General features: G+C 41.2%; 1 protein-coding gene across 18 annotated transcripts in view; it reads left to right on the top strand.

The window, feature by feature from the left end:
* Window positions 1-15: 15 nt before the first annotated feature.
* The window catches only part of CARF (calcium responsive transcription factor), a 35628-nt gene continuing 20624 nt past the window's right edge, over window positions 16-15019 (top strand). For 8 of the 18 annotated variants that reach the window (XM_038142337.1, XM_038142334.1, XM_038142327.1 and 5 more), the window contains exons 1-6: window positions 46-3851; window positions 5315-5572; window positions 6557-6677; window positions 8961-9090; window positions 9474-9558; window positions 13529-13718. In XM_038142337.1, the coding sequence (XP_037998265.1) occupies window positions 5372-5572; window positions 6557-6677; window positions 8961-9090; window positions 9474-9558; window positions 13529-13718 (727 nt within the window). In that variant the 5' untranslated portion in view covers window positions 46-3851; window positions 5315-5371. Of the gene's footprint in view, window positions 3857-5314; window positions 5573-6556; window positions 6678-8960; window positions 9091-9473; window positions 9559-13528; window positions 13719-15019 lie in introns of those variants that run through there. The other 10 variants (XM_038142331.1, XM_038142332.1, XM_038142326.1 and 7 more) reach the window with 10 other exon arrangements.

The raw sequence follows: 15019 nt of genomic DNA, 5'->3' as shown, positions 1-15019 counted from the left end.
TGAGGGCGGGCGCGCGTGCGCGGAGCGGAGGCGCGCATGGCGGCGGGGCTGCGGGAGCCGAGCCCAGGTGGAGTAACGCGGCTCCGGCATCTCCTCCCGGGCCGCCGCCACGGGGCCCCGGCCGGTGTTTCCCGCCGCCCCCGCCGCGGGGCTGCGGTGCCGAGGGGTGCGACGGGTGCGGGCTGAGGCGCCCTCCGCGCTCCTCAGGGCTGGGGCGCGTTCCGGGGTCCCTCACGGGCGCGGGAGCGGCTCCTGTGCCCCGCCGGGCTGTGCCGGGTCGGGCAGTGCCCCGTGTGGCGCCCGGGGTCGCTGGAGCGGTGGTCTCTGCTTGGAGTCACTCGGGTTGTGTTTCTCTGCTTGTCAAGCGACACACCCACAATAAACTGCCTGCTAGAAGTAATAAACCCAACGCGCGGTGGACTTTAAAAGAGGCTGTAAGTGAGTTTGGTGTTTTGGGAGAAGGCTGCTTGTGTGAGGGAGGACATGCTGTCTGCTTGCGCTGTTTATAAATTTTTTCCCCCACCTTTCTGACAGTCCTTCGCGGCCTCTGGGGAGCAGCTGGGGTTTCCCTGGGTGCTGACTCGGTCTTGGTGACTCCGCTTGTTGGAGCGGGCGGGTGTTGGGTGTTTGCTGTTTCGTGAGACTCTGAAACCTCATCTATTTCTTAAACAAACTTCACAGACCTAGCGTTGTTTGTCAGCGAAATTGACGCAGGTGCATTTTCCGGTTATTGGCGTTGTCTACAAAAAACTGACTTGAGAAACCTTTTAAGTGTGAGTCCTCAGATGTTCTCTGTATTCTTAACAGCATCTGTCTCCTCTCTTCCATGATAGAGATAATCCTAAATCTCAAACCTGGTACAAGTTGACAAAGCTACTTGTAACTCCTTTATTGGGCAGTATCACTGTGCCCTAATTTCCTCCCTGATATGTTTTACTGGAATTCATGCCCTTGTGAATTTGTGCCACTGTGAATGGTTGTAGAGAAATGCCCTCAGCGGGAGCTTTTTCAGGCAGTGAATTTTGATTGCTGTAAGCTATGCAGTTATCCAAAGTCTTCTTATAAAACCTCTGCGACACCTTGCAGAAAACCCAAAAGAGATGATGGTGAAGCATTCGACTGGATGTATTTTCTGTTAAGTATAACCAACACCCTGCCTACAGTGCTCACGATGGTTATCATGTTTGCCTGTGGTAGCAGTTTCTGTGGCTGCTTGCTGTCTTTGTAGAGGTGAACCTGGGACAACAATGGCCACAGATTTCTCTTTTTTTTTGAGAAAAGTGCTTCCCAAATGGCAGCACGGTGAAGGAAATAGACCTGTGGCATTTAAACTACACTAACCCTGGAATGCTGGACTCGGGAAGCAGCCTGTAAAGTGGTGAGGGTGGAGTTGTGTTAAGGCTAAAGCCGAGGCACAGAGAACTGCCTGTGTGCTTTGAGGATGCAGCTTTTGTTCCCACTGTGCACTAACGTTAAACTTCCACATTTCTCCTTCAGCCACCTGTTAAATGTGTGATACACTGGCGTTACAGTGGGAATTTTTGTGGTGCTCACTTAATGTTTATGAAGCGATACGTGTTATTTACATGTTAATGACAAAATATCCGTATATCGATGTACACATAAATATTCAGGATTTAACTCTCCTCTTTGGGGAATTGGTCAGCAATATTTATACAGCTGTAAGATCTATTAACTGTGCATGAACTTGTGCACCTCTGTAGAAGCATATTTCTTTACGACAAAAAATAATAATTTTTGTTTGTGGTTGCACACAAGCACTTAGCTTAATGAAACCTGGGTGGTTAAACCCTGAAGTTGATTTTCCAAGTGATGTGTGTGTAGTGGTTTGCCTGGGTTACAACAGTGATTAGACAAAATCATGGGGCAAAATTGTACCACGGGGATTATTTTAAACATAAATATAAAGTTTCAGGTATTTCTGGGCTGCTTATGAAAGGAAGCTGGGTAAATATCACTGTGTATTTACCTTACTGCTGTATGTTTTTCCCCTGAGCTTTGTTATTAACTGTTGTTAGATCCAGGATGCTGGGCTGCTGGGGTCATTGGTCTATCCCCACAGAGCTGTCCTTGTGCTCTCTTGTTGGCTTCCAGCATGCTCAGAGTACGTGTTATCAGTATCTCTGGAACAAACTCAGTTTATCTCAAGGAACTAAATGTGCTGCTTTTGCAAAACTGCCATCCCTTCTTTACATCTTTGAACTGAGAGGAAATGGTTGAGTGATGATGAAATCTAGTTTTCTGGTTGTTTTTTTTTTTTCCATTTGCTGCTAAGATGCTTCAGACGTTTTAACTGAAACATCATATAATTGTTCTCAGATCCAAAGCTCAAAAATATTTGGTAAACATGGGGTGACTTCATTTGGAACTTGGTCTGGAGTGTCATCACTTGAAAATTGAATGGAAAAATAAATCTGCTTTAGATTAAAGTATTAATATATTGAGCATATGAGCTGCTTAACTTCTCAATGTTGTTTGTATCAGCAGGATGCTTTATTCAGCTTCAAAAGCCAAGGAGATGTGGATTTACTTTGCCTTTGTGTCCTTTATACCTTTGCAAAGCAGAATAAATCTGTGCTTTAAGAGTTGTACGGTTCTTTTGAAGTTGCTCTCTAGCCTGTTAGAGTCTCCTTGCAAAAGCTGTAAACAGTTGAAATACCACAGCCAAGAAGGTCCATCTTGAGGAATTTGCTTGCGTGGTGTGGTGAAGAAGATACAGCTGGTAGGAGTCATGTGCTAATATAATGCAGCCTGTCTTTAAAATAAAATACTGAAGGGAAAAAATCGTGACCACCCTTCCCCCTCCTTCACCCCAAACTACAGGAGTTAAGTTTTCTTCTATTCAGCTGGGTATGTTGTGTGTGTAGTCTTATATATGTAAACTCTTGTTAGCTAGGGGCCAAGTTAATTGTAGTTTTGTCCTGCTGCTTGTGAATTGGGATTGGTTTGGGATTGGTTGCTGCTTTAAAGGGTGTGCTGTGTGCAGGAGAGCATTGTGGCCATTCGCTGTCCAATATTATCTGTCTGTTTGAAGGTTTGTAACGGGCAGCTGAGTGTCTTGAAGCTTCCTTTGGGAAAGGAGGTAAATCTCTGGAGTGCTGGGAACTCTGTCTTTTTGTCTTTCACCACATGATGAATTCCAAATTTTGTTTTACTTATCTGGTGTTTTTTTCTGCCCAAAACATACCACTGTAGACTAACAACAGTAATTTTATTTCATTTATATGCTGTCTTATAAGCCTTTAAAACAAATTGATTTACTTCAAGATGTCTGCATGACAGAGTTACATAATGCAAATTCTGTCTGGTGATTATGGAAGAAGGTGACTAATATATTTATAAAGCACTGCTGGCATGTGCTTAAATATCAAGTGTTCTCTGGATGTGTGTGGTTGTTAGTTCAGTGCTTTTGGACACATTCAGATGAAAATCGTGGGAGGGTGTATGTGTGTTTTGTATCTGTGTATGCAATGACAAATCAAGCAAATTGTCTCATATAAAAGGCTAAGCTGTACTCCTGGAGCAGCACACTGGAATTTTCCTGCAGTGAGTAATAATGTGATAAGGAGGCAAGGATTTCTTGAGAACTCTGCTGTTATCTAGTGCAACAGCCCTAGAACTTGTAACACTAAATTTGTAAGACCTGAAGACAACACCTGTGGCAATCTCCTGGCAGAAGGCTAAAATGAACTTTTATAACCTTCTCAGGTCACCTTGTAATGGAAGAGAGCAGAGCTGACCATGAGATTGCTATGGAAGGATCTGACGATTTGTTCCTAGGCAGCTGTAATGGTGCAGGAGAGTCAGAAACAAATGATCAGATTTTTCAGGTGAGGTATGAATGTTTGTCCTTGTAGATGCTTCCTTTACATCCCCTCTGATAAGTTTAAAATATGCTATTTCATCAATGCTGGGGTTTTTCTTGCCTTTAGAGTAATACATCATGTCTTTTAAGAATGTGCATCCTTCCCTTGGATTCCTGTGCCATTCAGTTTTAAACTGATGAATATCCAGATGTTACATGTAATAACAACCTTCAGTAATTATATCCTGCTATGGTGCTGAAGAAATGCATGTTTTATTTTGTTAACCCTTTAAAAAAGAAGGTTTTATGATGTGTTGGAGTAGGAGAGGTTCAGAACAGGTGAAAAATGTGACAAAGAGTCTGGGGACACAGGACGCCTGTGTATGTATTGAGGGAGAGGAGTCTTTCATGTATTTTTTTATCAGATATTGCCAGATATTGGGGAGATTCTTGTCCATGAGTGAATGCTCTTCTGCAGAATGTTTTTCTAACATAAAATGTCATTCAGGCAGTGATTTACTTGTGTGCTCATGGGCTCTGCACAATGTCTTTAACACAACAGGTGCCACTTGTTTGGTGCTGCTTTTTCTTTTTTTTGGTAGACAGTTTCACACAGAAGATTTATACCTGCAGATTTTTTGATGGGGTTATTTAGATCAAATCTGACTTTGGATAAAATTTAAAAACATTTTTCTTCATTCTTTGATTTGTAGCACATTAATTTTTGTTGTAAGAACGTCAGAGTTGTTTGTACAGTTGTTGCAAGAGATAGAACAAATTTCAGCCCTTCTTGCACTGGCCAAATGACACCTTGACATGTTATTGTCACAAGGACTGCCTATTTTTCCATTATTTTTACATGCTTAACGTTTGTGTTGTCAGAGTTTCAACAAGACAAGTATTTGTGCCTGTACTCTTAAATTTAATGAAAATGGCATGTACTCTAAGACTTCCATTCTGCAAACTTGATGAAGATACACTCTATTTTTTTAAGGTTTTGAAAATCTGATTCTTGGCCTTATGCTGTGCAATTCTTGGCCTTGAATTGGAGGTTGTGTTGCTTGTGTTTCTTCTATGTAAAGACTTTTAAAAATGTGTAGAGATTTTTCTTCTTCATAGCTAAATGCATGTATGGAAAGGCCAAGTGGCATAGTATCTAGGATTTATTCTGAAGTCAAATTTTACAGTTTTGTTTTAGGTATAAGTCTTCTCAGTTTCTGGGCAGACTTGAGGTGTTTTAAAGTGATATGTGGTTTTGGGGACCAGATTTTGAGCAAAAGGGATTTTCTTTTGTCTTGGTAGAGAGACTTTGTTCTAGGAAGCAGGAATAGGAATAATTTTCAGCATGGAAGTAGAAAACAAAAGTAGAACTGCTAGTGTTAGCCCCTTGATCCAGAAGGACAAGAGCTCCTCTGAGTATACAAATAGCACTCTGGTTTTAAACGTTCTTTTCTCTTTCTTGTTTTCTTTTTTTTTTTTCCTTCTTAGAAGTTGCTGCTCAAAGTACATTTTACTGGTTTTCCTCTGTGAAAGCAACTAACGTGCATGGATTCCAGGGATCTATTGTTTGGCCAGAGCGAGTCTCCCCCAGCCCTGCCCATCGCAGTCCCCCTCTCGGGCAGTCCTCCGGCATCGGCGCGGCCGCCCCAGCCACGGTCCCACTCTGCCGAGGAATTCCACCTGGCAGAGCAGCCCAGGCAGCCCCTGTGTGAGCTGCAGCCCCTGGGAGGGCCCAGTGCACCCATGGTGAGTGTGTCTGCAGACAGGCCTGGGGCTGCGTTCACAGATGAGGGAGCTCTTTGAAGAGCTCTCTTACTGGTGGTTTGTTGTAGCAACAGCTGATTCAGACTTTAGCAGCAAAGTGGAATTTTTCAGTGATACAGCTCGTGCTCCAGTTGCCCTTCTTCAGGTAGGCAAATCCTGTCTCCAGCAATTACTAATTTTAAATTGATGGTTTTTGTCAGTAGCGAGCCTGGATGCTGCAGTGTTGTAAGATCTTGTATTTCTACTGCTGCTGCTTTCTCTATATCCCCTGGATAAGTCTCTAGCTTTTTTGGGGGAATCAGAACATTAGCAGTAAGCTAAGTCATTATGTTTCAGTTTTCCCCCAGCCCTCAATTAATTGCCTTAAAATGTTGCTTTGTAATTTGTAACATCTATCTTGTAAAAAACGTTAACTGTCTCACCCAGAGTGCTGTGTAATTATGTCCTGTGTAACTATACCAAAAGGAGTTGTTCAAGTTTTTCAGAATCCCGGGTGATTTAATTTGTATTGTTTTTTTAAGCCCTGGAGCTTTTCTTCTCTCTGCTTTTGCATGAAATGCTGCCCATAGAGGTCAGTTTCTTAGCAGTAAAGGTCACGATTTTTATATTACTATTAGTTCTGCTAATCCATGAATGGAGTTACAGTGAATCCAGCTATGAATGGCTTTCAGGGGTTTGTGCCTAATAATGGGGTTGTCAGTTTCAAATAAATGTGTAATTAATTGTAGAATCAGGTTTTTTTGGGTTTTTTTTCTTTCTTTAATTAAAAGAAGTCTATTTTAAAAGGGGAAAGTATTTTTAAGAGATTGACAATAAAGAGTTTTCTTATTATGCAAAGTCAAGTAAATGTACAGGCCCTAACTCTAAGCAAAATATTTCCTGTTCTGATAATAATCAAACCCAGTCATGCTGCATGATCACCATGCAAGCTAGAGCCATTCATGCTTTTGTGTGACTGCCTTACAGATGATTGTTGCCAGCCAGTCAGAAAATGGACAGGTGCTGCATGTCATTCCTTCTGCCCAGCCAGGAGTGACTCAAGTGATTATTCCTCCAGGTCAGCTTCTGGATGTGACCAGCACGCAGGGTGAGTTTAGCCTGTAGGACTTGAGGGTTTGTGCTCCTGTGACTAAGCTCATCCTCCATGCTCTTTTTTAAGCGCCTTGTTTCCTTTCCTTAGGTATAAGACAAAATACACCCTGAATCTGCTTTGTGATTGTGAATCTGGTGCCTTACACACCACATTTTCTGTTGGGCAAAAGCCTGATGAAAACTTATGAGGGCTATTATGCCCCCTTTCTGAAGGGTATGTGATGGGTAGATTGACATATCAAGCACAGAGTTGTTTCTTGCTTTATTTACCTTTAATAAGGATGTTTGTACAGCCATCAGCTGTACTATCGGCTTCAGTACTTGTTTACTTCATTGTGAGTGAAGTAGTTAATTCCTGTGGTGCACACAGGCCAGAAGAACATGAAATCGTCTGTTCTGGAGATCACTGGTGATGATGCATCTTCTGTGAAGCCAGGAATGAATCATTTAGGTAGAAATTCAGTTCCCAGTCAAGGAAAATAAGGTGTAACTTTCTATTCATTGGAATATGTTAGTTGTCACATTTTAGGCATGTGCTGAGATACACAACGGGAAGTGCAAATTTTCAGGTTTTCTCTAGAAAATTGACACACTAAAATCTGAAAGCATTGATTGTTTATCTGCAATCCTTGCTGGATGGCAAAACGCTGTGTACTAGGTTGCTTTCACAGAGTGAGAACAAGGTGGCCACATTTTGTTAAACTCTCAAATGTTTTTTGAACTGTTTTTTCTTCTCTCTATGAAGTTCTCAAGACTGGAGCATTCTGGTTAAGCGTTCTGTGGAATGATAGTTCAGAATAAGAATAGAGTCCTGGTGCTGAGTGGATAGAAGAAAGACTTGGGATTCAAGTAGTGATCTGGCTCTTTTCACTTAGGGTTGCAGTATGTTTTCCTGACCTTGCATTGAAAGACTTGTTCCTACCCTAATGCTCAGCCTTCCCTCTCTCTCCAGCCCTTGCAGGTCTGGTTAGAGCAGAGTATTACTGTACTTTAAAGCTGACTGGGAGCCTTTAGTTACAAAATAGTTGCTGCTAGTCTTTGTAAGCACTAAGTTGAAATACTCAATAGTAGTTTTGCATTTCCATTTTTCATTCAACATGAGGCTCGGTGTCATAGTATTTGAATACATGTTCTACAACAGTGCTACAGATGTCATTTGTGGGTTTGGATTTTTTGTTTTGGTTGGGGTGGGTTTTTTTGTTGTTTTGTTGTTTTTTTGTGTTTTTTTTTTGTTTTTTGGGGGGTTTTTTTTGTGGTTTTGTTTTGTTTTGTTTTGTTTTTTTTCTAGAGCCTGACTGTGTAAAAGTCTTTGTAGTGATTTGGTCTTTAACAGATAGTTGGGAAGACTTGCCAGCAGTTTACTGTGGAGGTAAAAGAGAAAGGAGAGTGGCCTGTCAGCTCCTGAGTTTCACTTGTCTGCACATGGTGGTAAATGCACACAATGGTGCAGACTTCAGAGTAGCCTGTAGTGTCTTAAGGGCACGTCTCTGCAGGAGGAACCAGTGCTTTGAGCCAGAGTGGTGTTAATCCAAGTGCACACTTAGGAATCTTCTTATGGAGCTTTGTGTGGATCCATTTCTGTACTGTGTCAATAGCTTACCACTCTCTCTGGATAAGGGAAAGAAGCTTTCATAACTGAAGGGCAAAAATCCCTCATCTAAAGAGACTTCATGTGTTTATGTTGAGACCAAAATATTGAATGTCTGCTTTCACAGTTTTCCATTATGTTTTTGTTTAACTGTGCACACAGGCTTCAATCTAAGAGCAATTTTTGGCTTGTGGATTGCTCCCTATTACCAAGAAAGGCTAAAACATTTGTTCTAACAGCATGTCAGATTCAATTACAAGAGGCCTGTTTTTCTTGTTTAAGTGTTCTTTTCTAAGTACAAAGCAGTATCATTACCTCATTTTTTTCTTGTTTTAAAAGCAACCAGTTTGTGACTTGCAGCTGAACAACATACTTGTGCAATCCTATATGGATTCCTGGAAGCAGAGTAATTTGCAAATTGCTCTGGTTATTTGCCTTGTTGGGGAAGGATTCATAAGCAGTAGCACAATTACCAAAGTCCTTAAATATAAGCAGCCTTATCAAGTGTATCTTCAATGTGTGCCAGGAGTTTGAGCACTGATTCACAACAATTAGACTACTTTATCATCTATAAAACTTCTTTCCTACATCAAAAGGCTTGCTTTAACAACACACAAAGTTTGATCATAGCTTGTTTTTCCCCATTCTACATTCAGTTATTAACCAGGAAGTTGGGGTTTTTTTGTAAAGATATTTCAGAAGAGAAGTGTGGTGATGGGAACCTGCAGACTGTGGTGGTGGCTTCCATAGCAGACAGTGCAAGCAGTTACATTCTACATCCACAGGCATCTCTCACTGTATCGAAAAAAACAAACACCAGGTAGGTTGGGGTTAAAGGGATGAGCAATCACTTTGATCCGCTGTTAGCACTGCCTTTTTTTCTTGCAGTTTGTTTTTGCCATGGTTATCACAAAATTACCATGGAAAGGAGATTATGAGCCCACAGTGTACTGAATGTTTGGAGGATTTGAATGTAGAAATCAGTGGGGTTTTTTAATACTTTTATTCACTGTAAATTATTTTAACAATGAAATAGAATATGAAAATGAAAACCACAGGTTTTTAAGGCATGTTGATACAATATCCATAGTTTGATCATATGCTCTAGGGTTATACTTAATACACTGATTTGATCTTACCTGTAGTTTAGATGAAGTTATTGCTTCTCTGAATGTCTGCATAGACTTCTATTATTTTTTTCAGGGTAGTGGAAGATTCTTTTCCCATCCCTCTTCAGCCATTGCCACTAAATACGCCTGCATGGGCGCGCCGTCTCAGGAACTGTGAGGTGGGCCACAAAGAATTCTGACTTAATGTTTATCATCTAGCTCTGAGATAGTGTTCCTGTTCCTTGAAAGGAATAATTCGTAGCTGTAGCAGTGTTCAAGCTTCTTGGTATATAGCACTGGTACTGCTAGCACAGTTAAACACATAAAATGCTGTGAAATCCCTCTCTATTTTGAGAATTTTAGAATAACTGAACAACAACTGCTCCTGAATTAAAAGAAGTGTTGCTGAAAACCTGATACCTTGTAGTGCTGGGAAGAGCTGCTGTGTGCCATGTGTTGTTCAGAAGGGCTTGCTGTTGAACAACAGTGCAAACTTTGCTGACTTCTGCAGCTGTTGATGTGGTTGGTGTTATCCCATAGAAATCAAAATCCATGTGATTGGCCAGTGTCAGGTCTGAGACTTAACGCACCCTAATATCAGTATTTCACTAAGGATTCCTATTTTAGATATTATTGCTGTTTTTTGTTGTTTTTTGGTGGTTTTTTTTTTTTTTTTTTGTCCCAGCAAGTTAGGCTACTTGTGCTTGTTTCCTCTTTTGTTAAAAAATACCATGTCTTTATATTCTATGAAGGCTTTTGACTTAGAACTCTTCCTTATTTGTATATTGTTAGATATTTGCAGAACTGTCCTGATGACTTGGATGCTATCAGCAGCTAGAATGCATCATAAGTCCCTTAGCAGGAAGGGAGGGGAGGTGGGAAGTTTCTTGAGAGATCAGCCACCCCTTCCTCCTGCTGCCAGACTCTTCCTGACAGATGTTTATTTTACTTTCTCTTAATACTTTTTTTGAAAGGAAAGCTCATACTCCATAGCTGCCTAATCTCTTTAGATATCTCTACCACATTTTTTTCCTGTTGGCTTGGCCACTGACAACTAGAAGTTGCAGTTTGAGGGACCTAGAAATTGAATTTCTTTCTGTGTCTGCTTAGAAACAATTTTAAAATTAAATATATTCATCTATTTCTTTTGTGTTATGCCATTTATTTAATACAGGTGGTACTGTCCTCTCTCATGTCCACATAAATGTTAAGAAGTCAGAAAATTCTTAGCATCAATTCTTCCATGGTGGAGATACCATTTTTATAGAATCAGTTGCTTAATTCAGTTGGCCAGTTAGTTCATAAAGTTCACTGTGTTTTTAACACTGTGTGGTAGATTCTTTCCTCTGTGGAATATCTGAATCATTTATTATTGGTATCATATTATTAGAGGACTTAGAATCTGCTTTGTCTCTCTCTTACAAGAAATTTCACCTGCTGTGTTTAAAATTCACAAGGATATTTATAGAAAGGTTCATATTTTTAAAGAAAAGGAAATAGTAATAATGTCTATTTGAATATGTTCTGAGGACACAAATCTCCCTCTGCTGTTCAACAGAACTGTTGCCTGTATGCATTAATCCTCCCTGATCCACCAGAGAGTGCAGGGATGTTTTGTGCCTTCTTTTGGGCACAGACTAGAGACATTGGGATTTTGAGGTGTCAGTTATCTTTCAGGTGTCAAAATGTTTTGTTACTAGCAACAGAATTGAAGGCTCCTACTGAAAGTTGGAGATCCAGTTTGGAGAGATGCTGGTAAATATGTCAGCTCCCAACTCCACTCTTTCAGTTGTCTGCTAGAATTGAAACAAGCTGAGAACAGTGTTGCGGTCTCTGTGGCTCACACAAGGTGCCAGCCGGTGAAGCCACTGCACTCTGAAGGCCAGTGACTGCTTTGGCAGTTGGAACTGTGTGCAAACACAGAGCAGTAAAAGCTGGCTACCTTGAAATGTTCAGCTTACTCTTGCTGTGTCTGGACTGCAAAGTGCCTCTGGTACCCTGCTGCTGTGAGTTTCCTCAAGGAAAACTGCAGTCTTGGTGTGTGTACTTTAGGGCTAGCTTTTATGTTCTTTGCTGGGGCAAGGCCAGGGGAGAAAGAAGGAATCACTCAAGTTTTTGGCTTGAACCTGAATTAAAGGGCTGAAGAGTATGTGATTACTTCAAGGTAATTACATTGTTACAGAGTTAATTAAATCGGTTTCTTTCAATAACTTGTATTTAGTTTTCAGTGGTCAGATCAGAATGCAGTTCCTGCATGTATCAGCCTACTGAAATACAATGTAATTTAAAACTGCATTAATTAACTATACAAAATTAAGTCAATTTATTTGTCTGAAGAAGGTAGTCTTGTTTGTCCATTTTTTTCCTACTTGTGAAGCCTGTAGAAAGCAGGGATCTTACATGCTGTATGGTTTTCTTCTTGTCCTCCTCCTCCCCTTCCACCAGTTTAGGGAAAATGATCTAACTTGGGCAAAAGCCAGAACAGGAGAGAGTTCCTTAACAGTTTTTGCTACTTTTCTGGCACAACGGTTTTGTCAGTCTTCTCATCTCTCTAGAATAAGGTCAATGACGTATTTTTAGTGACAGGTATGAGGTATGGGAAGAAAGCCCAGCTGGTTTTGCAGCATTTATTATGTGCAGTGGTGCTGTAATCCCTCTTCTGAAAGGCAGTATCCCAGACTTCTGGAAAGAAAAAAGTTCTGGTACTTCTCTGGCTACTTTGCTTCTCCTGAATTTTTCAGACCAAGTTTTGTTCAGAAGTATTATTTATAACTTCCAGCTAAACAATTGCCAATGTCTCTTGCTCCCACAGCCATGTGAGTGCAGCCTGTGCAGACTTGGTTAGCTGTTGCAGCAGTGCCTGCAGAGCAGTGAGCTCTGAGGTGTGAACAGCTCGTGTCTCAGTGACTCACACCCAGGGCACACACAGCCCTCCATGTCTGGCCTTGCACTAGCAGCAGCACTGTGCTGGCCCAGTTCATTCACAAGATCTTCATTGGTTCATTGTTGACTTTAGGTCTTGCTAACCACAGACATTCTGTTTTTCTTAGATGAGTGTGAGGCAGGTTTTAAGCAGTTGCCGCTAAGGTATCTGTGTGATAATCTTGGAGACACTTTTGCTGTCAGTATTATTTGAACATCTGGCTGTTCTGTCACTGAAAGTGGCAAAACTATCAGACCTTAGTACTCATTCACCCTGTGTTAGTCCCACACATACATTTTAAGACTGAGCTGGCAAACTACTCTGGCTGTTACAGCTGCTTGGCCAGCCTGACTCTCAGCTGCAAATGAGCAGAAGCCAGTGTTGCATTCTGAGTTTGGATGAAAAGTTCTTCTCTGTTCCAGTAATTTTGTTGCTTGCTGGCTGACCTTTGCAGACCAGCACCGAACCAACTGTGATGGAACTGAGTAGCTGGATAACTACTGAGTACCTGGAGTAGCAACTACTGAGTAGCTGCATAACTTCTTTGAGTCACGTTAGATGCAGTTTTTGTGGAATTGCCCTGACATTAGCAGAGTTAATGAAACCATCATCAGTTTGTACGTGGCAAATCTGGTTTAGTATGTTTCTATGTAATGCTGAGAATCAAGAGTGCCTCGAAGGTTGGGAGGGATATTGTGTGGGACATTCAGTTCAAAGTTGGTGCACCTAAGTAGTGAGACAGTTACTGGTGGTATGGGCAGGTGCATTCTGCTCCAGCTCAGTGCAGTGTGTGTTGCAGTAGACGCAGAGACAAATATTAGTGATTCAGAGATCCTCTATGGGAGTCAAGTGAAAAACTTCATCTAATACTAATTTGTCTAGTCAGTGACTGCAACTGAAGTGTCTGTTGGGGGTAAACCACAGGAGTGAAGTTGTCCTCTGGAAATCAGAGTTGACAGTGACTGTAACCTTTTGAGAGGCTCTTGGTGTTCTTAGGGTCTTGAATGACTGACAAACTCCTGATCTCAGTGGGCACTCCTCTTCTGTTAGATCCTATGATAAATCTCTTTATGAGGATACTACTGTGGAGACAAAAAACATGGAATGCCAAAAATCGGAGCCTATGTTCTCACCTGCCAGAGTCCCTGACTGCTTTCATTTTCTTGTGTAGAGTTCAGCAGTTAGATGGGTGAATAATCCTATTATTTCCCGTCCTTTCCATGCAGAGAATTGGGGACTCGTACCGCGGCTATTGTGTGAGCGAGGCAGAGTTAGAGAGCGTTCTCACGCTCCACAAGCAGCAGACACAGAGTGTGTGGGGCACGCGCCAGTCTCCAAGCCCAGCCAAACCCGCCACACGGTTGATGTGGAAATCTCAGTATGTCCCATATGATGGGATCCCCTTTGTCAATGCAGGTAACTAACTTTTATTTTAATAACTACTTTCAAAATTTCAACATCGGCTCCCAGCTGGCCACAAGGAAGAATCTTTATGTTGTTCCTTAGTTCTGATAAGGTCAAGACACAAACAGGAAAAAGTATGCTGCACACTGCTGTGAGAGTCTAAAGGAGCTTGTTTCCTTTTTTATGTTTTGCTGTGATTATTTCCTTTTGTCCTTTAGAGATTAGCTAAGTACCATTTGATGGGGTTTCTTGTGATGAGGTCTTTAAGTGGGGGTCCCATCTGCTCTATCAGGACGTGAAAGCCCTTGTAAGGGTAAGAGCTTGTTTGATTATTCTTGCCTAACTTGAAGATCTTTAGACGAGTTTGTTTAGATGAGTCAATAAACTATTTAAATTGCAAACATTAAAGTAATAAGTAAATCCAAAATGCCAAAAAAGCAAGCAAGATAAACGTCAACAGACCTCAGCAGAGGGACTCTTTGGGGTTATTTTTGAAATGTTCATGCAGACTTCACAGCTTGGTAATTACATATTTAGCTCATGCAGTACATATGTGAAATTACCAGGAGTTTAATTTGGATGTAAAATGAATGGGCTTTACTTGCTACATACAGAAAATGAGTGAGAGGAATGTAGGTTATGTTTGGGGTTTTTAATTCCTTTTTTCCCTGAAAGTTACTGAAAAAGGGAAATGTTAGCACCAGTTTTAAAGCTTCGGCCATAAACTCTGAGATAAAGAAAATTAAGAATAAAATCAAAACAACTTACCCTTTTTTTCCCAACATCCATATGAGACAACTTCAGTTTTTAATCCAGATCATTTGGTATCTTATGGAAACACATTATGTTGCTGTTGTAATACTTCAGAAGTGTCTGGGTATATCAGTTGTGGCATAGGCAGCTCTTTGCCTGCATACTTGTGTACATGAACTATAAATAAAAGATAACTAAACGTGATGTGGAAGAAATTTGGAAGATGTTCCTTTCTTGACCACTTCAATGCTTTGCTTGTGATTGCCTTTTGTAAGAGGTCTGACTGGAAGAGGTCACTTAATTCGAGTTTAGAGCAAAGCAATATTTGTTTGAGCCTGTCTGATTTTGTGTGGGTGTGCTGTGCTGAAACTGTTATTTAGCAGTTAAGATTTCTTAACTGCAAGGCTGAGCTTGTATGGGACAGCATGGTCTGAAGTGTTGATTTAAGCCAAGAGGCTGGAAATGTCTCATGACCTTGTCCCATGGTTTGACCCCAGCTGGAAATCACCACAGAGCTGCTCACTCATTCCCCCAGTGGGATGGGGAGAGAATCAGAAAGG

The sequence above is a fragment of the Motacilla alba genome, chromosome 7 (assembly GCF_015832195.1).
Source record: "Motacilla alba alba isolate MOTALB_02 chromosome 7, Motacilla_alba_V1.0_pri, whole genome shotgun sequence".
NCBI classification, from domain to species: domain Eukaryota; kingdom Metazoa; phylum Chordata; class Aves; order Passeriformes; family Motacillidae; genus Motacilla; species Motacilla alba.
This window is presented reverse-complemented; position numbering and strand designations above follow the sequence as displayed.